This window comes from Podarcis liolepis, assembly GCF_965112155.1.
Source record: "Podarcis liolepis genome assembly, chromosome: 3".
NCBI lineage: Eukaryota > Metazoa > Chordata > Lepidosauria > Squamata > Lacertidae > Podarcis > Podarcis liolepis.
Genome location: NC_139557.1, coordinates 58257683 through 58284521, shown reverse-complemented (window position 1 = coordinate 58284521; position 26839 = coordinate 58257683). Strand labels below are relative to the sequence as shown.

General features: G+C 41.1%; 1 protein-coding gene across 1 annotated transcript in view; it reads right to left on the bottom strand.

The window, feature by feature from the left end:
* RNF217 (ring finger protein 217) overlaps nt 1-26839 on the bottom strand; it is a 45578-nt gene that overhangs the window by 15441 nt on the left and 3298 nt on the right. The window contains exons 2-3 of the mRNA XM_083497865.1: nt 12802-13035; nt 5546-5710 (exon numbers count right to left, since the gene is read on the bottom strand). Coding sequence (XP_083353991.1) covers nt 5546-5710; nt 12802-13035 — 399 coding nt within the window. The remainder of the gene's footprint in view (nt 1-5545; nt 5711-12801; nt 13036-26839) is intronic.

The window sequence follows — 26839 nt, the reverse complement described above, 5'->3', positions numbered from 1 at the left end:
GCCTGATCCAGGAACATAACAACCATCTCTTTCTGCTCAAGTTAACAGATCCTTCGTTCCCTTGGGATAGCCACAAAATCTTAAGATCTCAAAAGTACTTTGTCAGAATCTGGTGTTAAAATCTGAAGCAGAGTTGAGCAATCCACTGAACAGCAGGGTGTAGTAAAGATGCTTATTTGTCAGATCTCAAATGAAGAAACCACATAAAAACAGACACGGAATTCGTTTTGCCTCCTGCACTGCTTTGCATATAGTGTGTGTTATGGTAGAAGAAGAAGAAGAGGAGGAGGAGGAGGAGTTTGGATTTGATATCACTACCCTAAGGAGTCTCAAAGTGGCTAACATTCTCCTTTCCCTTCCTCCCCCACAACAAGCACTCTGTGAGGTGAGTGGGGCTGAGAGACTTCAGAGAAGTGTGACTGGCCCAAGGTCACCCAGCAGCTGCATGTGGAGAAGCGGAGACGCGAACCCGGTTCCCCAGATTATGAGTCTACCACTCTTAACCACTACACCACACTGGCTCTCATAGAAGCTGGCTTCTCAAAGAAGAGCATCTTGGTAATAAAAAGGTAGAATTGCACTTGAGACTCACAGAACTGTATGAGCAGAATGAACAGTAAAAAGCAAATCAGCCAAGGCTAATATAATGAGGACAAGATTTACAGTTTGTATTAACGAACTAGATAATCGTCTGCCATAAATCATCCTGAACTTCCTTTGCCTCCCATTTAATATCCTACAATTCGGAAGTATGAAGCCAGGCCTGAGATGGGGGGAAACCGCACAAAAGTTGCCTTGCAAATAAAAAAAATATGTTCCCTTGGTATTATACAAGCACTAGGCAAGTAGTTAGCTAAGTAAATAGAAGTGGTATAGTAATTTAGGACAGCTGTACCCAAGGAGAGATTTATAATCTCTCATCTTTGGGAATCACAATAGCCTTGAAGATTTGCATACTCACAGTAAACACAAGGAATGTACATGAAAGCAATGCTGCAAATCCAAAACGTCAGTTTCATATCAGAACAAAGTGTTCCAAAACATACCCTACTTCCTTTTTGACCAGTGAGAATGCAGTTTTGTGAAAACAAGCAGAACCAGTTGGTAGAAATATTCACCATTCCTCACTACCCTAGCATTTTATAACCCTTAGTGTACAAGTCTGATATAAATTCATATACCGTACATAAAGCTCAATTATTTAATGCAATTTACAGTGTTATTATATAAAATATTCCTCATTCCTCCAGAGGGATTCTGGACTCCATTCAAAGTGACTATCCACAGCCGTTTGACTCCTTTGCTTGCTTCTTCAGAGTGCGGAGCAATCAGGTGCTCACCATTTTAGTGCTATTATTTGGTTAAAAAGACATTTAAATCTATTTTCTCAATTAGCTGCTCCAAATACTATTCACATAGCCACCTCCTTTTCAAAATTATCTACCCTAACTTTAACAACATTAATTTAATAAACCTCTTAGTTCCAGGGATTTACACAAATTCCTCAAAACAAACTAGAAGTGCGGCAATAAAACTACTAGCACATTTGCAAAGCTATGAAGGGAGTGGTATGAATATTAACTCATTTTATTTTTTTATGTAAAGTATCCAGAAACAAAAATGTGGAGTGGTTGATCTATCAGCATGAAAATAATACAGTTGTTTCAGTTGACTAGTTTTAAAACATAGTTAATGAGATGCAACACAATTCCTCTTGTGGAAATAGGGCATGATCCTGCTTTCTTTCCCATGCAGCCTCTGCACCTGCTCTTTAGGATCGGAGGGTCCTCTGGAGAAGACAAACAGGGAGCTGCAGAGCAGAGGAGATGAAGGGAGAATTCCTACTACATCTGCTGGCATGATGTTAGATCTCACCCAAAGAGAATTTGACAGCAAAGTAGATAAAGCTGTGATCAAACAAAAATTCCATTCACCATTATTGACTAGCACTTCGAAAGTCCTCAGTGCAGATTTTTCTCAGGCTTGCTATCAAGCTCTCTTAATCAGATATTTGCCATAAGATTTTAAACACGAGAAATGAACTGGAAAATGTCTCACTGTAAACCATTATTCTTTTCTGTGTAAGTTGTCACAAGTTTACTATTTACTAAGTGGCAGGAAAAAATAAAGTTGTAAAAACAACACGCAGGCATCAGCACATGAAAGAGATTTGTGAACACCGATATGAAAAAGGTACTTCAAGATCTTTGCAGGCTATCCTTTTAGAGAAATACAATAATACTGTTTCAGCTGTTATGTCACATCATTTGCCATAATGCCACTGCTGAGCTATGCAACCTGTCTAATAGGAATCACATAGTACAAAGGAAGAGTTAATGCTGTAGCATTAACATAAAACAAAAGTTGGCATTTGTCCACAGCAGCTGTCATTCCTTTCTATGCGTATTCCACATTGTTCATATAGCTTCATCTACCACAGAATTGGAACTGCAAGGGACCAAAAGCCTTTCTATCTACTACAGGCATAATCCATCCAAGCACCCTTGTGCAGTTTCCATTCATTTCAACAGGGCTTACACAAGACAACTTCTAGGTATCATCCTGCCCCATACCTTCAAGGGGCAAGCCAATTTGATCTTTTTGCTTTCTCCTTAATATAGAAAAGTTCAGCCAAGTAAGGGCAAGGAGGTAAAGGAAATCTGTATTACTTAAAAACATGAACACCAAGAGAAACAAACAAAAACCAACCCAAAACCAGTTACATCCTGTATGTCAATCTGCCAAATAAATTCTTATCTGGAATGTGTCAAAGGTAAATGAGATCTGGTTTAGAGTAATGACTAAGAGAAAGACTTTATCAATCTTACACACCATGCATGCCATCAAAAGTGTAGCATTCCCCTCTGGCAGGCATATTAAGCTTTTCTCCAAACTTTAAAGCTGAAGAGATCAAACTGGCAGTGATCCCCGACCCTTCCCCAACTCCAATCTTGGGATGAAGGCTGCGGTCAGAACCATTCAGCATCAGCTGAAGCCCATAGTAACACAGGAGCAGCCCTGCTGGATCAGACTAAAGGCCTAGCTAGTTCAATATTTGGGTCCCACACTGGCCAGCTAAATGCCTATGAAAAAACCATCAACAGGACACAGGTCTAAGTGTACTCCAGGCTGTGCTCCCCAGCAACTGGAACACAGAGACATATTGCCTCCAATACCTGAGGCAATATAACCATCATGAGTAGTAGCCACTGATAGCCTTTTTATTGTCTTGCCCTCTTTTAAAGTGGCCTGAATGGTTGGACATCACTACATCCTGTGGTAGTGAATTCTGTAGCTGCTGCTCTATAAGACGCACCAGACCACAAGACGCACCTAGTTTTTGGAGGAGGAAAACAAGAAAAAAAATATTCTGAATCTCAGAAGCCAGAACAGCAAGAGGGATCTCTGCGCAGTGAATGCAGCAATCCCTCTTGCTGTTCTGGCTTCTGGGATAGCTGCACAGCCTGCATTCGCTCCATAACTCACACACATTTCCCCTTACTTTTTAGGAGGGAAAAAGTGAGTCTTATAGAGCAAAAAATATGGTACTTCCTTTTGTGTATCCTATCATTTACCTTCATTGGATGAGCCATTTTAAAAAAAACAACTATTAACTATTTATTATTGCCTAAGGTAAAATGATAGATGTTTAGAATTAAGAGTTGTACTATGATTAAATACTTCAGCCTGAAATGAAACATTAGGTAAAGCTGTACCTGATGAGGCCTGACTTAAACCTCTGCAAATGGAGGCCTGGCAGCTAACAAAAGCCTTGGTTACATTTGCTAAGGGTAGATGCATATTTGGCAGTTAGCAGAACTAGAAGTAATTGGTATCTATACTGATCAGGAGTGTTAGAATGGTAATCTGAGGGTCACTCTAAAAACATACTCAATAGAAGGGAGTATCTGTGACCAGAAGAAGACCAAAACACCAGGCAAAGAACTATCAAGAGGGTCAGTTGGTGCTCAAATCAGGCAGAAAAGAGCCTGAGAAAGGAAGCGCAAACTAAAGAATGCAGGGAGAGCAGGCAGAGAAGAATCAGTGTCGAAGGGGAAAAGGCTAAGCCTGAGAGGAAGATTCATAGCCTGAAGAAACTCTTGAAGGGGAAGTAACAGAAGACAGCAGCTGGTGATAGACAGTTTGAGAAGTTTTGTGTTTAAGGAATGTGAAAGACTTCAGCAAGCAAGCAAGCAACTGGCAACCTAAAGCCACAGTGGTGTTCCTGGCCCATAAATAAATCCTCATTGCAGCTGAAAATCCATCAAGTCAATAAGTAAAAGAGTGAGGGCTGGATCTGTGTGAAGACTTCAATCCAAAAAACAACACTTTTAAATGACAAGAGATAACTAGACCCTGGATTTAAGCAGGGATTTATTTTGACAAAAGTGAATCCTGCATTCCTTAGTAACAATATCAACAATATCAACCTTATGGCAGAAATAACATTCATACTTGTAACCTCACATTATATTGTGACGTTTAAATTAATCTCATTTGTACACATATTAATTCCTATAATAAATGTTATTATGTTACTTTTTAAAGTGTTGTCTCAATTGTTGGTCAATCTCACACCTGCGCTATATCAAACAGGCTACTATGAAAGAAAGATACAAACTTTATTGATTTCATATTTTTAAGGTATATATATTGGCGTTATATATTAGACCAGGTTTTATGTTAGAGATGGGATTTAAGAGTTTACTCACAACACTCCAGGTTCCAGTGTTATATAGAAGAGAGAGATTTCACCCTTTCTCCACACTGCATAATGTGACATACCTCTATCATGTCTCCCCTTACTTACATGCCTACCCCTTGACTCATTAAAAAGCCTCACCCAATGTAATCTTTTCTCAAAGAAGAGCTGTTCCTTAATAGCTTTGCTTGTCTTTTCCTGTACCTTCTGCAGCTGAAAAAATATTCTTTCTTTCTTTCCTTTTTGGTGCAGTGACCAGAACTGTACTACAAATATATTATTATATTGGCAGTTTTATTTTTAATTCCTTTCCTAATAATCCCAATAACAGCTTCATACCAGGTTGACATTTTCATTGAGCTATCCACCACATCCCCAGGACCCTTTCCAGGTCAGTCATTGCCAGGTTAAACTGCATCAGCATCATGTTCACTTGTTCCTTTTCTCCAATTCTGCACTATGAGTTCCTTGTGCAGAATGGTGCAACAGGATTCCCCAGAATCTTGCTTCTTGTGAAAGTGCCATTCCATAAATATCAAACACATTCATTAACTTGTATTGAAAGGCTTGAGTTCTTTCTTTCTTTTTCTGCAGACCAGCAATGTTAAGCGCTCCAAAACTCAGCAGTTCAGCTACCACAAACATAAATAGGGTGACAGATAAGCACTTTTGTAAAAGAGCAGCCATGTCAGCAGATGACAGGGATCAAGTTATTCTGAATCTAACAGAACTGATGACACTTAACTTGACGAGCATGAATTTCACTAAGGCATCTCAGTTTGGAAAACTTCACAGAATATTGGTGCACCAAACAGAAACGTAACTTAGCATGCACTCTCTTACCTTGCACTTTGGACACTTCTGAGCATTTCTTTGCCCATGTTCAATTTCATTGGCCCAGTGACGTAACAGCTTGTCTCCCTTTTTATACTCTTTGCAGTTGACACCTTCATGCCAGGGAGAGTGGCACTTAAAACACCACACCAATTGGCAGGTTGGGCACTGAATCTGTAGAAATAAGAGCACAAAACAACAAAACAGTTTTGAAGATTGCCCAATAAATGTGATTAGGAAGCCACAGTTCAGATTGCACAAGCATTTTCCCAAAATAACCTATGTTAGTTGACTAAGTAATGGGGGATGGCGAAGAATGCCACACTAATGGCTTTGATAATTTTGCAGCTTCTAAGCCAAACCAGCAGTGCATTCATAGAGAAATGCAGCATAAGAGGCATCAACTGTTAGCAAACAGTTTGCTGGTTACTGAACTTATTGGCAGGCCAGTCTGCAGAAAAGGTTTGGAAACTAGGGTGTGGGCACTGCATGCTAAATTTCCAATATGGATGATTTAGCCCCCCCCCCAAAATAATCCTGCTACATCCCTTTTACTTTCTTTGAAATGTCTCTAAACAACAGTAAGGCAACTATAAGGCACTTCGCTCAGGAAAGCTGGCCTAATACAAACTTAAGATGGAAGCTGTGTTTAACTAACAGCGCCACATTAAAAAATAATAATAAACTAAAATCCCCAGCTGCTTATCGGGAAGGCCAGCATTTTCAACATTCCTTACACTGGGCATTATCATGAAGCTCTGAATTTAAGATTAAGGGCAATAACAAGACATTGCAGATTCTCCCCACCTCATGAAAGGAAAAATATCCTTTTCAAGGCTCCATCCTGAAACAGGATCCTTGGAGTTCTGTCGAGGCTTCATGGATGGAGAGAAGAGTTTTAGGAGCAGCGGAAGGACAGGAGGAACATTTCCCCCCCCACACACCTGAATGAGGCCTTCCCATGCTGTGCTATATGGTACTGAATTGCACATTAAAAGCTGTAAAATGGGGAAAGGGACACTACGGAAATTTAGCTCTATTTCTCCATAATATCTGAATTGGGAGAAGCTGTACTGCTCCTGGACTAGAGCCTGGATGCAGTATTGGGATAAATGAGGGGAAACGAACTGAGCTTGAATCTTGTCAAAACAGAGGCTCTGTGGGTGACTGGTTCTCATGTCTGGGAAACTGAATGATTGCTACTGTAGACGTGGTTGTGCTCCCTCTGAAAGAGCCACTATGACAACTGGGGTGCTGCTGGATCCAGCTTTGTCACTGAAGGTCCAAGTGGTTTTTGATAGCTAGGATCACCTTTCACCGGCTCTGGCTGCTGCAACAGCTGTGACTGTTCCTGGATTGGAACAGCATGAGCCCAGAACTCCCAAGCATTTGTAACCTGAAGACTGAATTACTTCAACCCACTCTTATCTGGGGCTCCCCTTGCACTTGGTCCTGAAACTCCAGGTAGTGCAAAATTCTACAACGTGATTGCTAATAGGAGCAGAAGTCTGTCGGCATATCACATCTGTGCTCAAAAATGTGCATTGGCTGCCGATTCATTACCGGGCAAAGCACAAGCTGTTACTATTGGTATATAAAGTCCTTAATGACTTAGGATCAGTTTGCTTATGGAACTACCTCACCCTGTATGTGCCTATTCAACCACCACAGTCTGTGGAGCTTGCATTCTTATAAGTGCTACACAATTGCTCCTTTAGCGTGGCAGCCCCTGGGGCTCTGGAACTCCTTGCCTACTGACATCAGGTGAGGCGCCTTCACAACACTGTTTTAGACACTGTTTCTGTTTGAGTGGACTTATCAAGACACATGAGTTGGTAACGTTTGTTGCAAATGTTTTACTGACGTTTATGTATGTTTTCAAATTATATTTATGCCTATTTGTTTTTAACCAATTTGTGCATTTTAGTCTACTTTTAAATATAACTGTATACAACTAGGATAACTTTTTTTTTAGCCAATTGTTTATACATTTCCAAAACAAAATAAACAAATAAGATTATTTGGATGACTAAAGATGATTTGCCAACCTCTAATAAGTATTATAAAAGTACTGAATATATCTGATTCCATACATCTCCTTCCCACTACAGTGGTACCTCGGGTTACATACGCTTCAGGTTACATACGCTTCAGGTTACAGACTCCGCTAACCCAGAAATAGTGCTTCAGGTTAAGAACTTTGCTTCAGGATGAGAACAGAAATCGGGCTCCAGCGGCACAGCAGCAGCAGGAGGCCCCATTAGGTAAAGTGGTGCTTCAGGTTAAGAACAGTTTCAGGTTAAGTACAGATCTCCGGAACGAATTAAGTACTTAACCCGAGGTACCACTGTAATATTATTTATTTGAGCCTCTGTAGCTAATGAGAAACAGATAATTTTTTCATTTTTCATCTACAGGATATACTTCCTACAATAATTCAGTGGCAGGCTTCAAGAAAAGAAGGAATCCGAGCTTCCATTGTTCAGCATCTACCAAGTACAATGAGAAAGTTCTCCCTGCCCTTCTATATTGACTTTTCCTCTGACGAAAGAGAATCCCACAGAGTTCATAACAGAGCCTGTCTGCTGGATACTTCAGCAGGCATCCTTGGTGTTCTATTTCTAAAAGCATGCAAGCACACCAAGCCTTCACTTCATCTGTCACCTGCCTTCGTGGTATAGGTTGCAAAAAGGCAGAAATGTACAAAAATAGAATACAAATAAGAATTAAAATTAAACTTATGGGCTAGGCAGAAACGGAATACCCCCCCAAAAAAATCTGCCTACACAAGAAATTACTGTAATACAAGTCCATTTTTAGTTTGTGCAGTATAATAAAATATGGAACGCGATTGTTGTTCCGACTCCCACTGTTGCTCTGCTGGTTTTATATATGGCAGGTAAAGGGTATATGCAGCCCTCCAGCATGACCAATGGCCAGGGATGATGGGCACATGTCCTACACGCCTGCTGTCTGGAGACTTTTTGTCTTCTAGTTGCTACCAGCAGCTCTCATGCACTGTGGGACAAAGAGAGTTTCACTTGAGTTATGACTAAGAAAAATGCTCACCATAGTAAATACAGGGAATTCTCTAAGGCAAAACTGGATCAAAAGCAAGCCAGGATATTTACAACTTCTGAATCTTATTTTAGAAATAAATATGAACAGTGATATTACTACAGCAGACATTTAATCTAACTTTCTCATCACACCTCTCTCATCACACCTCATCACAGCTTACCAGAGGACATGGGAGTCACAAAAAGCATGGAATTATGATTGTGGACGGAGAGCAATTTGAAAAAGCATTATCAGGATTCTGACACAGCACCTCCATTGTCTCCCAAAGGATACAGATAGTGCATACATTATTTAATGTTACAATTATATTTATATATAACGAAAAAGAAGACCATAACATATATCCTACCTAAAGACAGTTGCATAGTTCAGACTTCATAAAACAATCCTCTGAAAGATGGTTTCAAGACTCAGGTACATAATGTGGCTCAATGTGCTCTCTCTTCCACTTTTGTTTGAGTGTTCTGTTCTCTACTTCCTGGTTTTCTTAAAACACAGTTCGTCATAATGTTCAAATTGGCAAACTCTAGCTTGTAAATGTGTATGTCCTGACAATCTGTGGCTAGAGAAAGTCAGGATATAGAGAAGGGAACCGTAAGCTGGGAGGGGGAGGAGAAAGCACACAAACCTTTGGCACACTTCCAAGTTCCTAAATTTAATTAACTCTCCAGGTTTGAGGGAAGACCTGCTACTTTATATTTAATTACTTTATTCAGATCCCCCTTTTCAATTTCCACAGCAGTCTCCAGATAATAAATTACAGTAATAAAACACAAAGATAGACAGAACATAAAACAATTATAAAACACAGCAACCTTAAAAGCAGTCTTTTGAAATGGCACAAAATTGTCATAAAATGCCCTCAGGAGTCAAAAAATGTATGCAACACCCCCCATGAGAAATGGAAAGAGAGCAAGAGAGCTCCCTGGGGAGAAAATTCCACAGCTGTACTGCCTCTCACTTGAAGTCCAGTCCCTGGCAATCACCCAATCAAATATTTGTAAATGATAGGCCTATCATTTTTTAAGCTATAAATAGTTCTAACACAGCAACTGACTTCATTAATATCCACACAGAAATATGAACCCAAGACCCACACACAACCTGCAAGGTTGGGCAGCAATGTTTCCTGCCAGTCACACCTGAAAGCTCCAGACCAGGCACCCCCAACCTTCGGCCCTCCAGATGTTTTGGACTACAATTCCCATCATCCTTGACCACTGGTCCTGTTAACTAGGGCTCATGGGAGTTGTAGGCCAAAATATCTGGAAGGCCGAAGGTTGGGGATGTCTGCTCCAGACACACAGGCACATTGCTGCTATGCAAGACCTGGCAAGGCTAAGTACACTCCATTCCTAGTTGATCAAGAATTCTAGGTATTTATTCTATGTGCAGGTGTGTACAGAATGCAGATTCTAACTTCTAAGACTATGTATGCCATCTCCAGTCTGTGCTTGAAAGGGTGGAGTGTAAGTCATATAAATAAATGGAAAGAAGGACTCGCACATTGTTTCTGGTTTAAACCATACAAAAGCAAAGAAAGGGATGGATCCAGGCTTAGTTATGTTTTCCATTGAAATCAACCAGAGTTAAAATCAATGGGACACACGTTAAACAGTACTAAGTCAAATTGGTATCAATGGGTCTGCTCTAATCATGATAAAATCTGGATTCAACCCATGGAAGATGGCAGCAATAAACACTGGAATGCATTTAGATACCTTTAAGCTATCCAGTTATACAATGCACTTTAATCTTATTACATCAGTCCCCAATCTCGCATTATGCTGCTCTTTACATTGACATAACTTAATGGAACAAGTAAAGCAGCAGAATGTAATTTGAAATAGGGACCAGGAGCGAAAATTCAAAAGGAGTTAGAATCGAATCACTGTCATTCACCGAATCAATATGGAAATGCAGAACTCAAATCTCCTCAGCCATGAATTTGCTGGGTGACTTACTGCAGCCTCAGTTCCCTATCGGCCAATGATAAGGAGAACAAAAGTGTTTTGTATGAGCACCATACAACAGCAACAACAAAAAGAAAGGTAAAGGACCCCTGGACAGCTAAGTCCAGTCAAAAGTGACTATGGGGTTGTGGCGCACATCTTGCTTTCAGGCCAAGGGAGCCGGTGTTTGTCCACAGACAGCTTTCCGGGTCATGTGGCCAACACGACCAAACCGCTTCTGGCATGACGGAACACTGTGACAAGTGCCAGAGAATACGGAAACACCGTTTACCTTCCTGCCACAGCAGTACCGATTTATCTACTTGCACTGGCATGCTTTCGAACTGCTACGCTGACAGGAGCTGGGACAGACCAATGGGAGCTCACCCTGTCACAGGTATTTAAACCGCCAACCTTCTGATCAGTAAGCCCAAGAGACTCAGTGGTTTAGACCACAGCGCCACCCGCTAAAATCATTTGCTAGGGTTTTACTTGCAAATAAAAACATTCCATATCATTGGAAAACCTTGGCAAAGAGCTTGCACGTATTCTTCTTAGCTTTATGGTACTTGTGCCACAAAGATTTTCATACCAACTGCTTTCAAAGCCAAGCATTCTACAACATTTACTCACATTGTTCATGTAAAACTCACCTACATACCAGTAATCTGAACAGGATTTATGCAAATATTATCCTTGCCCAAGATTCTACACCAGTGATTCCCAAACTTTCCTCCTTACAGACCACTTGCAAATGCCTGAGGGTCTTTGTGGACCACTTAATAGTTTTTCTACCTGTTGTAGCTGCTGTAATACACTTCAGTAGATGCAGTATGGTTTTTAATTGCATTTTAATTGCTTTTTTCATTTCTTATATATTATATTTTATCATATTGCAATTGGAATTTATAGCAATAAAAATACAATCAAAAATCAATATGAGTATTTAATGTGATGGATGTGCCATCTCCCATCTTCAAACACAAATTGACAGACATGCCGCAGACCACCTAAATGAAGCTCACCAACCACTGATGGTCTACAGGCCACAATTTGAACTCAACTATACAGCTGCAAATAAAAAAAAAATATGTCCAGTAGCACCTTAGAGACCAACTAAATTTGTTCTGGGTATAAGCTTTCATTTTATTTATTTTTTTGTTTATTTCGAATGCGTCAGGCCAACACGGCTACCTATCTGAAGCTGCAAATAAAAAGTTTTAAATGTGTTCTAAAGTGCAATATAAATATATGACACTAGATGGCGACAGTGAGCTATGCCAAATTCAATGTATTTTTCAAAACTTTTTTTAAAAAAAGCATTTTCACATTTTTTATATGTTTGTAGATTCCACGTTTGAGAATCCCTGTTCTACACCAATGTCTACATATTAACGGGAGAAAGATGGGAATACAGACTAGCTATATAAACAGTAATAATAGGTAATATTCCATTGTGGAACCTGCACAGTAGACTTGCACTTGCACGAATGGGACTTATCCTTCCTGTGTCCCCCAAATTTTCTCTGAAGGCGTGAGGAACCCTCTGAAAAAGATGGGGGCCTAGGGAACTACAACAAGAAGTAGATGAAGGGTGAGACCTCTTGTGTTCATTGGCATGACATTGGATCTCAACCAATACAACAGACTTTTGTTCAGTCAACAAAACAGTTTTACAAGTCTTGAACACTGTATTTACACAGACAGGGCCCCTCAATACAGACTTATTTCAGTACTCCTATTTAATTACTGAGAACCAGGGCACATAAGAGAAGGTGGCCCATAATTAAGAGCCAATCAACAAGTGCTTGGCCTTAAGAATTTCTAAGTTAGCTTCCACTGCAGTTATCAAACGGCATAGCTAAAACCTACAGAAAGTTCAACCATGGATACATGTAACTTAATACTTACTGAAAAGTATGATGGTATTCACCTAATGCTTGGTGGAATGTAGGAACTGCCAGACTTCGTGAAATATTTCAGGCAGCATGGTTAATTCAAAATAAACAACAACGCGGTACAATAAAGAAAGGAACTAATAGGTTAACTGGCCAGCTACTCTGGAAAGCTGACTAGTAAGGGGTATGAAACTACCGATTTGTATTCTAAAAGCACATCTTACATTAGGTTCCAGCAAGAGAAGAAAGCCCATTTAATGCCCACCATATCCTGGCCTACTTTTGCAGCTCACAGCTGTGCCATCTAATCCATAGCTTTGGTGAGCATGCTCACTTTGTACTTGTTCTCCATTTTCGTAGGGGTTGGAATGTGGCCTCTCCTCCTGAAGGTTGTAAAGTGCTTGCATTGAGGGCATGGCTTGGTGCTCGAGCCAATACGGCCAAGTTCCAGGAAGTACTTATATTTGATGATGTCATCATGTGGCAAGTTGTAGAGGACAGTTGTTTCATCCAGGTGTTCGCTACACTCTGTTATGGGACATTGGATGTCTGCTTGCCCCACCTGCACCTGCAAATAAACACAAGAGCTGTGATCAAACAGGTGTGGACACACAAATAATAACTGGACACCCAATTCCACACCAAGTTCCAGTACTTAACTTGTAAATAGATAACAAACATGAATATAGCATGGCTTTACACTTAACTGCACACAATGCAGTTGTGAAATTACTTCATTTTTAACTTTTACAGGAAATATGAAAGCCCAAATAACAAACTATTTTTATTTTGAAGAAAGAAACTGATGTTCTTATAATTCATCTGTTTTCAAGGGATTTTAAGTTAATACTGGTTCAGAGCAAATGTTCTCTCATCAATGCATACCAGCATTTTCAACCCATAACAGCACATCTTCATAAACACCTTTTAGGTTATCAGCTGATTAAGATCCAAGAGAAGGAAGCCTCTCTGTAGTTCAAGCGCTTTATCTTAAATGATCTCAGAATGAACTTTTTAGCTCCCTAAAAATTACCGTATTTTTCGCTCTATAACACGCACCCGACCATAACACGCATGTAGTTTTTAGAGGAGGAAAATCCGTAGGCATGTCACCCGTAGGCATTTCCTCCATAGCACGCACAGACATTTCCCCTTACTTTCTAGGAGGAAAAAAGTGAGTGTTATGGTGCAAAAAATACGGTAATTAATTCTTAATCATACACAACTTCAAAGTATATGAAATCTAGAGTTTGATCCAATTTTCTTTTCTTTGGTGCTGTGTGGTGGATCAGCAGCTTAGCATTTCTCATTTGGCACAATCAGTAATAGTAATTTCCATAGCCTATAACGCCTCTTAGCAGCGCATCTGTGATTCTGTACTGCATCAGAACATCAAAGATACACCCCTGATACTGCTTGTTATGCTGCAGTTACACTGAACGAAGTTGCAAATCTAAAGTAAATCCAGGAATTCAAAGTTTGTGAAATAAGGCTAATCTTCTGTACAACCTTTACTCTAACTGTAGTAGAACGAAGGCACAATGTGCATGAAGGTACAAGCATCTTATGCAAAAGCTGCTCATATACAAGTTGTTTAAGCACAGGAATTTAATTTCTGAAATGTGTATCTAAAATTAAACACTCACAGCTTTAGCACCTGTATGGTTGGGAATTCCCCCAAAAGAAAGCATTCCTCCAACCACTTTAAGCAACTGCAGGCTGCTTGCCAAGCACAATATTTAAATCCTAAATGTTTATGCCAAGGGAAATTGTCTTCTACAGCCAACGCTTAACACAGGTACAGTCCCCCTTGTTAGGATTGCAATTTCCCTTTCAGTCGTCTTTCCATTTTGATGACACATTTCCACAACAACATTTGCTTCCCAGGACTTCCAAGTTCTTTCCACCTATAATCCAACTATACAGCCAGTCAATAACTCTGGAAAAGAGCCAACAACTAGTGGGACACAGTAAGACAACCAAATACAAAGCCATGCCAAATTCAAGCTGCAAACATTCCTTTGCAGCTATGGCTTGAATTCAGTGCAATTTGAAGCTTTTCCTGTCTCATGCCTGACGTCATATGGATGGACAGGTGAGCAGGGTTGGGTAAAATGAGCAAGCAGAACAAAGGTAAACATAATTAGGCTGTGGGCCAGAGGTTCCCCACTGCTGCAAATGAGGATCCAGTCCTCCCACTGTATTAACGTCACAAGTTTCAAGCTCTATATAGAGATCTAACTATAACTAATGCACAAAATGCTCCCCTGTGTATCACTGTACACCTTGAGTGTTGGGCTTAGTAAGCTCGTTGCCTAGGAGTTGCTATCCTGCCCAAATAAATGACTAACTTAAATCCTGAAATAGTTTGCTCCTGTTATTTTTTTATACTCAAAGCCAGTGATTTTGAACACGAATCCTTGAATATGGCACTCAGTGCCAGTGGGAACTAGCACCCAACCTCTCTCAAACATGGAGAACAAGACCAACATGAAAATCACGAAACAGCTTATTTAAGGCAGCAGTCACATAATGCCCCAGAAGTGTTTCTAAATTTAGCAGTGTACCAATACACCAAACTGCACGGCACTTTGTTAGCACCTAAGACTATCATGGTCTCAGAACTTCATAAAATTTAAAAGTAGCTTATTTTCTATTGTAACATCAGATATTATCTTTGAATTAGACAGTCACTGTAGGTCCTTTTTCAGCTAGACTGCAATTGCACATTAACAGATGTCCAGCTAATAAATTGACAAGATTTAGCCAAAATATTCCAACACAAAAGAATAACATCTGTAACATGGAACTCTGGTTATATCTGGGGAGTCTTTATGGAGATGTTGGAAGACTAACATGTTAAGGAAAGAAAGCAGACGACAGCGGGGGACAGCAACAGGGGACAATAGCATAATAACTTAGGATGATTTAACATTAATGTGTAGTAGATGGGTACAACCATAAATTAAGTGTAAATACTATTTACACCGCAGGTTTTCCCCCTAGCTAGCATGAAATCATATGGTAGAAATTGAAGTGAGTATTAAGCAACGACAGTACCTTGACCCTCGTGGTCAGAGGAGCTCTACCAGTTTTTCTGTTGTGGTGCCTAGCTATTGTTCTACCAGCTGATATTCACCAGACCCTCTTTATTGTTTCAGACCACCAGTAAAAACATCACTCTATTAATTTCAGTGGGTCTACTCTAAGTGTGATTAAGTTGGCTACTTCTTTGGTTAGTTAAGAAGGCCTCTGGCTGAGCACTTTGTTTGACTGAAAGCTTTTGAGGTTTTTGTTATTGCTGTCACTAGTTGCTACTGTTGTTAACATCAACAAACTAATATGATGGTTTTTATTATACCTTTTAGCTTTTCTTGATTTGTCAGCATCATGGACTTTTAAAAGAAAGATAATATAGATAGATAGATAAGATAGATAGATATAGATAGATGATAGATAGATAGATAGATAGATAGATAGATACAGTGGTACCTCGGGTTACATACGCTTCAGGTTACATACGCTTCAGGTTACAGACTCCACTAACCCAGAAATAGTACCTTGGATTAATAACTTTGCTTCAGGATGAGAACAGAAATCGTGCTCTGGCGGCACGGCGGCAGCAGGAGGCCCCATTAGCTAAAGTGGTGCTTCAGGTTAAGAACAGTTTCAGGTTAAGAACGGACCTCCGGAACAAATTAAGTACGTAACCAGAGGTACCACTGTAGATAGATAGAATATATATATATAGAGAGAGAGAGAGAGAGACCCTTAATGTGTAGCTGTATGTGGAAGACTGCCACCAGGAAAAACTGAAAACATAGAAGCACAGGATGCTAATTTTTACAGAGTCAGGCTATTGGCCCATCTAGATTTAGATTTAGATTTAGATAAATTTATTGTCATTGTCCGTATATACACAGTATACACAACAACGAAAATCAAACACCCACCCAAAGACCGGGTTCACATATACATTTGCACGTATCTCCGAACTCTCATCCTATTTAGACATAATCTATAAAACATAACATAATCCAGAATATAGCATAACCTATTAAAAACATAACATAACCTAAAACCTATCTCATTCCTTCCACTCCCTACTTACTAAACCTTGCAACTGGCCCTGAGATCATTATTTAGTGCAATCAGAGCTCTTGGATAGAAACTATTCAGAAGGCGTGTGGTTCGTGTTTTCATTGTCCTATATCTTCTGCCCGAAGGCAATAGTTCAAAGAAGTTGTGAGCAGGGTGGGTGGGATCTCTCAGAATATTATGTGACTTCTTCAAGATGCGAGACGTGAAGATCTCATCCAGGGTTGGTAGTCGGAGCCCAATAACGTTCTGGGCAATTTTAATTGTTCGCTGTAAAGCTTTTTTATCCGTTTCAGAGCTGCTCCCATCTAGATCAGCTCACCAGGATTTTGGGATGGGTTGTCTCCCAGTCCTACCCTGATATGACAGGGATTGAACCTGGAACCTTCTGAATGCAAAGCAGATGCTATACCACTGAGCTATTGCCCTTCCCCAAAAGGGAAAGGCGGGGTGAACTCCTTTCATCAAACCACTTTCATAGGGAAATCAGACACCTTTTTCTGTGGAAGGAGTTCTCTCTAGTGGGGTAGGATTACCATCACCAAGGGAAAGACACCCATATCCATGGTCATCTGTTGAGATCCCTGCATTGCTGGGAGTTGGATGAGATGACCCTCAGGGTCCCTTCCAAATCTACAATTCTATGATTCCACCTAAATCCTCATACTTGTCCAAACCCCTTCTCACTACACAGTACCTTCCTTCCTGGAGAGTTTCTAAGGTAACTTTGCTCCCTAGTTCTGAAATGAACAGGGCTGCTAACAGCAGACAAGATAATGCAATACTATTCCAGTATACATCCTTGCGCTATTTCGGTCATCAAACTCCACATTAAAATATTCTGAAAATTGGTTGTGCATGTAGCAGGAAAACCCCAGCAAGTTAGATTTCTGTTAATAGCAATCCTTGAAAAGTACACATTGCAAATACCATCTGGATGTGACTAAGGCATATGAAATAGTCTCCAGATCTATTCTCTACAGGAACAAGTGAATTTAGTGCACTAGACTGAGCTCTGGAAAAACAATCCTGAATCCAGTAAAGTCCCAAGCTGTGAGCCTGGATTAAAAACAAACAAAAAACCTCACACACTTCCAAAACAGCACTTATGCCTTATTTGGTTTAAGTAATTGCCCAAGAACGTGTAAAAAATAAGAGGTGTCAGGGAGGAAACAGAATATACAGACTATATACAATGTTCATTTTTTTGTTATTGGAAAAACAATGTACTCCATGGGCACATAAAACCATATTGCTAAGTGCACTCTTTACACAATGATATTTTAGGCATCTGTTCGTATGCACAGAGGCAACTAATTCTTGACAAGCTGAGATGACATACAGAAGTTTTGTCTGGAGAGGCTGATAAGATTATTTGTTTTCCATCCCCAGTCACATGGATTCTAGACCTGAAGATTCCTGGGCAGGCAAACAATTCCTCCAGATGTTCAACTGGAAAACAGTTCTTTCTGAATGCCAAAACAATGTATCTGATGTTGGAGAAATGTTTCCTGCGGTTTGGGTGTTCTGGTAAATAGGATTTGTCTGCGTTCATTGACATTTCCTAGGCCACTAGAAGGATGACACATATGGACATTACAAAACATTCTGTTGATGGAATTGTAGGAATGTTGTACCATCCAGGAAAGGAAAGCTGTTGTCTTAAAATAATATCTGTGTCCTCCACACAGTTTTTCTTTCCAACGCCTGCCTGAGATGAAAGATACTATATCACATCCTGCAAAGGCACGGAGGAAGAGAAGCAGGCCAGCCATATCGGCTGGAAGGGGTGAATGTACACAGAGGATAGGCAGATATTAAATCAGGGGTAGGCAACTTCTGGTACTCAGCTAGCATGGCCAATGGTCAGGGACGATGAGGGTTATAGACCAGCAAAATCTGGAAGGCCAAAGGTTCCCCAACCCTGTACTAAAGTATCTCCCAGCTCCACTTTCAACCACAGCTAAAACACAATCAGTTCAGTTTACTAACAACTTCCTTGTGGTCATCAGTCAATCTGTAAGAAAAACCTTACATCAAATTCCTCATACAATGAGAATGAGATGGGGAGTAGGAATTACTTCACATGACGTATAACTGACATGAAATTCACTTGCATAATCTTCATGAACACTAATGTAGTTTAAGAAGACTTTCCTATGGTATCATGAGGCTTGCTATCAAACTGTGCCTTTCATGAAGCTTTAGTTTTGAGTTTTGGGTTTTTCTCTTCTTATATTAAAGTGGCGGGGGACGGACTTCCCATTGTGAGGAACAGAGAACACGAGGTTTTGGAGGCAAGCAGGATGCCACATGCATTCATTTCCTGACCCACGAGACCTCAGCAATTGCACAATCTGCACTACACATCCACTGTCAAAATGAAGCAATGTCTGAAGTTCTCGGGGATGGCATCTACATTGTCTCCTGCAATTACTGCATCTGTCTGGGTGTCTATAGAAAGTCTGGTAGCTCTGATGTTATTAGTTTACATTACAGCAATTATCTTCTCAGCCACAAACTTCAAAAAAATAATCAAAAACAATTCATGCACTTTTATAAAGGAAAAATCTGTCAGTGTAATACTGCTGCCAAGTTTTAGTTTTCCTTAGAAAGCTAGCACTGAGATTTCAAGGTATTAAAGCAAGACCTGGATCATGTGAAAACCAGGCAACCTATTTAACAGGAAAACTATTAAAAAGATATTTAGAATTCAAATATTTCTTACTGGGTTGGATCAAGACCTTAATTATTCTTAGAACAGACCCACGAAAATCAATGGGACTTGACTGACTAAAGATCTACTGATTTCAGCACATCTACTCCAAGCATAGCCAAATACAGAGTCAGCCCACTACATGTCTCCACACACTCAAATATGTAGCATTCATACTCGGTGCTAGTGGCCCTCAGGAAAATGGACACATGCATAGTAAAAAGATTCAGATGCTTCTGCAAGGAAAAGATTTTGGACAGTTTTTGAGTGGAAATATCACTGTTAGAACCACTCTTAGCAGAAGGCAACAGCACACTTGAGCTTTTCCCTCCCCCCCTTGTGGCAAATTAATTGAAACAAACAATGTAGTTTATTGTACAAAGCTCACATATACATGTACAAAACTCACATATACGTACATTAGTAACAGATATGACCTCCGCTATTTTTAAGCAGTATTTGAACACGGTTTGGCATGGAGTCTACTAGTTTCGAACAGTCACTGTTGATTTTTGAATCCCTGTACCACACTTGAATCAGTGCCTGAATGAGCTTCTCCATAGTTGTACAGTCTACAGCACAGAGGCGACTTTTGCATACAGCTCACAAATTCTCAATGGGATTTATGTCCAGGGAATTCCCTGGCCAATCAAGTACCTGTATTTGCTGCTCTGTCATGAATTTCTTCACCTTTCAATGTGTGACAGGAGGCTAGGTCCTGCCGCAATATCCTAGTACCGTCAGGATCCCTCTTTTCCAACTCCGGAATAACTCTCGTTCGTAGAACCTCAATATATTGTGTCGAGCACATCATTCCTTCTATTGGCTGCAGGCTTCTGACACCATAATGATCAACTGACTTTTTGTGTTTGCTTTGAGTACAGGATTACGAGTAAAATAGAAAACATGCTTTGTTTCAATTAATTTGCTCATGTACTTTTGAATTCTGATGCCTGAGAAACTTTTCCTGTTCTACAAGATCCTTTAAAAACACGTTATGTTGTTGTTGCTGCATTATGCATGTTTATGTAATTAATTATAAACTAGATGGTATAATTAATAAGAGCTGGTTTAGTGTAGTGGCTGCACAGGGAAGGCCCAGGTTCAAATTCACTCAGCCATGAGCTCCTTAAAGAAGTGTGGGGTAATAACTGTGTCAATTATTAAACAGCCCTAGTGTAATAAACTCTAACATGTCCTTTGTCTAGCCTTGGGGTGGCACAAGTTTCAATACGGAAGAAATTGGAGATAATAGTAAAATACCATGCTATGTCACAGAGCAGCATTACATCAATGAAACACACAAGGTGGTCAAACCAGAGTCAATTCAGTCATGTTACCTATGGGGTTCTAGTTTTGATAGGGGACAGGAAGCTAAAAGCAGCAAGATGGCACAGCAGCAAAGCTTCTTATCTGCAGATGAAAACTGCAAAAGCCTTCCACTAATTAGCTGCTGGGCATGTTCTCTCCCAGCTACTGAGCCCAATGTGCATGCGGGTAGGAAAACAGGTCTGGTTAAAGAGGCTCTGCTGAAGCAGTGACTCAGCTTGTTATTTGCTCGGTGCTCAGAATCATGCCCAGCTGTACTTGATGAAGACGTGTACCTCTATCCCCAGCCCATGTCTGTTTTTCCTATACATTTTCCTCTATGATGCTGCCTGTCTCTCTCTACACCATGAATCGCCTAGTATCGCCTACACCAAGTATCGCCTAGTAGCATTTTAGTATGTCAACAAATATGGCCAGATTCAACTAGCAAGTCGCAATAGTGGAAGCCAATGCAAGGCCTTCTCCTAATACAACAGGTTTTTTTTCACCCCCTCCTTTCCTTCTGGGAGTCCCCAAATTGGCTCTGATATATGTGTGTTGGGGGAACCCCAGAACAGCTCATGTGGCAGGGGGTGCGGAGAGGGGAGAATGAATGTCTGGCAAGCTGAATTGCTTGCACTGATGGAACAATCTGCTTAGCACTACAATGAATTCCCCCATGCAGACTATTTATTTCAAATGTTGATCTACTGCCTCTCATTAAAATCATACCGAGGCAGAGGATACTGTCAATACAAAACAGGAATTCAAAAACTATCCTATATGCAATAAAAACAATCCAATCCAACAAAATTCCATCCAGCACAGCCAACTCAGCTCTCTTGAGGAAGAGAGATGGAGGGAGGAAGTAGAGGAGCAACTTGGCACTGGCAAAAGGCAGCCCGAAAGAGGCGCCCAAACATTAAGCCCTAGCCTCTGCCAACACTATATGCCACACTATATGCACAGTCTACAGCCCAACACTATATGCACAGTCTACAGCCCAAGAGCCGTGCACACATATCAATAAAAATAGATATTTTGCAGGGAGCAGGGCGTTTCTGGTGTATTATAAAAAGGTATTTTGTATTGGGTAAGAGCTTTTTGTATATCTTTGGACAGATATGGGAGGGGGGAGAAAAAGGAAAATGGGAGGCATCTAAAGAAAACTAGTGAGGCTGCATAGGGAGCTTACTTTCCATTATGAAATGGAAGGCAGGAAAAATCATGAAGAAAAAGTATACATGAGTAGCCAACAGTTGCAGGGAGAAGGTCAGGTGAGCCAAAGCTCAGAATGAACTCAGGCTTCCAAGAGAGGTTATAAACAATGAAAAAGGGTTATTTGGCTATGTTCGAAGCAAGAGGAAGAAGAAGCAAGTAGTGGGTCCCTTGCATGGAGAAATGTTATTGAGGACAGAGCAAAGGCAGAACTGCTCAACACCTACTTTGCCTGTGTTTTCACCCAAAAGGAAAGCAGTGCCCAACCGGCTGATAACAGAATAAATGATGCAAGGAGGAAAGTACAGCCCAAGATAGGAAACAAGGTGGTAAAGGAACACAAGCTTAACATGAGTCCATAGTGTGATGCAGCAGCAGAAAAAGCTAATGCTATTCTATGTTTCAACAACTATGTTTCAACAACATTCAACAATAGTGTCCCAATCAAGGGAAGTAAAAGTACCACTCTATTCTGCATTGGTCAGACCACACCTGCAGTACCATGTCCAGTTCTGAGCACCACAATTTAAGATATTAGGATATTGACAAACTGGAATGCATTTGGAGGAGGGTGACCACTTGAGATTCTAAAAGATCTGGAAACCAAGTTTTATAAGGAACAGTTGAAGGAGTTGGGTATGTTTTGTCTGGTACAGCGGAGACTGAGAGGGAAAATGATAGCCATCTTCAAATGTCTAAAGGGCTGTCACATGAAAGGTGGAGCAAACCTGTTTTCTCCTACTCCGGAGGCTAGAACCTGAACCAATGGCTTCAAGTTACAAGAAGGCAGATTCCAACTAAGCACCAGTAAGAACTTTGACAATGGAACAGACTCCCTTGAGAAGTGGTGAACTGTCCTTCCTTGGCCGTTTTTAAGCAAAGGTTGGATGGCCACCTGTCATGGATGATTTGGTTGAAATTCCTGCATGGCAGGAGATTGGACTAGATAATCCTCAGGGTTGCTTCCAGCTTTACAATTCTATTATTCTATTCTGTGAAAAAACAATGTATCATATATTTATTTATCAACCAGGGACGTAAAACAACTTCAGGTTATGTTAATGCACGAATAAACTTGCATTAAAGACTGGGTCTTTATTTTTATTCATTTAACAACATTTATATACCACTTACTCAAACAAAAAGACCTCTAAAACAATATCTTGCTAATCTTTTTATCTGTTTTGGATTGTAAGCTCCTCAAGAAGGGATCCGTCTCTTACTCTGCAAAGCTTTGTGCTGCGTACTGATGGCATTATATAAATAATAATAAAAATAATGTGCAGCGCTCTGGTATATAAAGTTTTGCAGTGTAAATATTTACGCTTGTGCTAGCACTGCAGAACATCACGATAGAGGATACTGAAGAATATGCACCGTCAGAATAAATTGTGTCTATTTTAGAGCGAAAGCAGCTTCCCTCAGGCATTCAGTCTGAATGTGGAAAGGGGCAATCAGTAATACATAGGCAAGTCGCACTCCCGCATTGCTGCTGCCTGCACAAGCCACACTCCCCAGTCACTGTGTGATCAGCATCCATCTGAAGGGAGCTACTAACCATGCACTGATTAGGCCAGGGGTCAGCAACCTTTTTCAGCCGTGGGCCGGTCCACCATCCCTCAGACCATGTGGTGGGCCGGAGTATATATATATATATGGGGGGGGGGGGATGAACGAATTCCTATGCTCCACAAATAACCCAGAGATGCATTTTAAATAAAAGGACACATTCTACACATTCTAAAAACACGCTGATTCCCGGACCATCCACGGGCCAGATTGAGAAGGCGATTGGGCTGCATCCAGCCCCTGGGCCTTAGGTTGCCTACCCCTGGGTTAGGTAGTGTTCTGATGGCCCAAGGATCAACTTACAAATTCCTGCTTGTGTTCAAACTACAGAGAGCAAGGGTATAAATTTAAGAGAGTTGTGCATTCTGGGATATGAAACTAAAGAGAACACAGAAATCCTGTTTGTTTGCCCATCAATTCATTCTGTACATACATCCATGAAGTTTCTACTCTTAATAACTGCATTCGTGATCTTGATTCAATAAGCTTACAACTACGTTTTTCAGTCCTGCCAGAAGCTTTCCTTCTTTCTTCCAGTGCTGAACTTGAGTGGCACAAACATGACTGTTTTTCAAGCAAATGTGAAGCCTTATAAGTGACTAAAAATACACCTATTCTCAGTAGTCCATACTGAAGAATAACCTTAGTATAAATAACACCATTTATATAAAATGAAGCATTAGGCACACATACCTATGTGGCTGGTTGTTTTTAAATCGCAACACGAAATTAAAAGACATTTAACGTATTGTAAAATTTATTTATTTATTCCCCGCCCATCTGGCTGGGTTTCCCCACCCACTCTGGGCAGCTCCCAACAGAATATTGAAAACACAATAAAACATCAAACATTTAAAAAGTTCCCTAAAAAGGAATTTTAAAAGCAACATTTAAATGACCTTAACAGTCAATTAAAATTTGGTTTGAAACAATTTATCATAGTACTCGGATCCACTTTTTATTGTGCAAACCGCTCTCTCCCTGTCCCTTAAACATTACCTTGCCATTCCAAGTTGCTGTAAATGTCACTCCTGATTTGGATCTTGAATCCATGTGTTAACTTTATGCAAGCTATTTAGGCCTGAGAGGCAGAATGTAAAGGAAGGGGCTGGCACGCAAGCCCCCCCCCCCCCCCTCTGAGGCATGCTGTAACTGTGTGTGGTAGCCACACAATGGCAGGCAGTGGGGATGAGCATGCTAGTTCCATCTACTTCATCAACATTTTCATTGGCCCTCATGCAGGGCCCACCAAATACATTTTGCTGCCTCAGGGGAAGGACAATACTGTACTCCCCCATTTTGCAAATGAAAGCTGACCAGATTGATTGGCAAATCTTACTTTGACACTGGCGGTGAGACCTCCACTGCACTCAAAGGCTGCAACTGTGGGGTGCAGAGCAGATCATATGGCACACCCATCTCTGTCCACTCCTTGCTCTTCTGCATTTGCCACCCGAGGTGGTTGCCTCACTCTGACTCATGGTAGAGCTGGCCCTGATTCTATGAGTTTAATGGCGACGGTCTGAAGCTGGGAGCCTCCTGTACTCAGAGTCCTGAATTTCTAAGGTTCTAAAATATACAGAGAGCCTGCCTGAGTACATAAGGCTCCCAGCTTCAGACAGCCTCAGGGAGCTGGAAGGTGACAAGAACAAATAGGTGGAGCTAGCATGCTTATCTCACTTCCCCCTTGTGTGTTTACTAAATGAAGCTACAGAACATCCAAAAAGGGCTAGAGTGAATCCAAGTATGCTCCCTCCATGAGGAATACCAGGCATTTATCCTTATTCAAACTTTATATCTTGGTGATGATGTGCCAAGCTCTACAGTAAACACATGAACAGTTTCTAATTCTCAAGTCCCCAGAATGTACTAGTCCTTTACTAGCAGTGTAAAAACAATCCCTTTGCCATTCCTGGCCTGAACAACCAGTCTTTTCCTACCACCTGCTTCAAGCCAGCACATGACCAACACATGTTTTCAAGTATGACACTTATAGAATGATATCATGCAGAATATTTTCCCTGCTTCCTCACCAAGCGATTCTGCTTAGTGAGCACATGGTTGTGTAGTGAAGCTGCCACAATTCTGTGCTTTTGGTATGAATCGAAACGGCGCCCAGTTCCTTCATTCCTGCAAGCTCATCTCATTTCGTAAAGTGATATTACTCCTGCCTTTCACCAGCCACACAAAGCACATGCCATAGTCTGTGGAATAACACTAACCGAAATAGGGTTTATGAAAAGTGAAGCAGGTGCTCTTAACAAATACTCACCTTTCCAACCAACTACCCCCGCCCTTGCCTTCATTTAGATGCACAGCATATTCTCAGCTAAATATTTGCTCAAGTCTTTGCAAGACTTGGACCTATGGACTTAGCTGTGCAAAAGATTCTGTGCTGGTGTGGGTCACTTTGACCTCCATGCATCAGCCCTGCTTGCCAACACCAGTCCGCAGAGTACAAGTTCTCCAGCAGGTCAAACATCTGAAATACCATTCAGTTAATTTCCATCCATCTGGGGAATGAGATGCAAACTGATTACAGTGGTGCCTCGCAAGACAAAATTAATTCGTTCCGCAAGTTTTTTCTTCTTGCGAGTTTTTTGTCTTGCGAAGCACGGTTTCCCATAGGAATGCATTGAAAATCAATCAATGCGTTCCTATGGAGACCATCCGGGGACAGAGGGGAAGCGCCGCTCTGTCCCCTCTTTTGAAGCAAGGGGCGGAGAGGAGAAGATCGCTTCTCCCCCTTGCCGCCCCTTGGTTCAAAAGGGGTCCGGGGAGAGAGGGGAAGGCGCTGCGCCTTCCCCTCTGTCCCCGGAGCTTGCGGGGCTGGCAACGGGGAGAAGCGATCTTCTCCGCGCCGCCCCTTGCTTCAAAAGAGGTCCGGGGACAGCGGGGAAGACGCGCTGCGCTTCCCGCTATCCCCGGAGCTTGCGGGGCAAGCTTCATTTTGCGAAGCAAGCCCATAGGGAAATTCGTCTTGCGAAGCAACTCGAAAACGAAAAAACCTTTCGTTTTGCGAGTTTTTCGTCTCGCGAGGCGTTCGTCTTGCAGGGCACCACTGTAATCAGAGCAGAGGTGAAGAACCTTGGGATGAGGGACCAAAGTGGTCTGTCAGGCCTTTCTATATGGCTCTTGGGATTCTCACTAGACCACCTCTATTTCCGGGCCACACTTCTTTAGTAGGACTGCTCTGTGTCTCAATGGCTTCTGCCTGGCTGACACATGTCCATGAACTGTGACCTCTAGCTTGTCTGGATGGAGATGTGTGTGTGCATGCAGAGACTCTCATCTTTTGCATGGCTGAAATGTGGCCTCCGGTACAAAGGACATCATCAAATCTATGCCCACCTTTGCCTCTGACCCCACCTGCCACTGGTATGTGGTCCATGGAAGGTTTCCCATTAGAGTATGTGGTCCTTGGGCTATAAAGGATTCCTTACTCACTTTGAGCCTTACACTG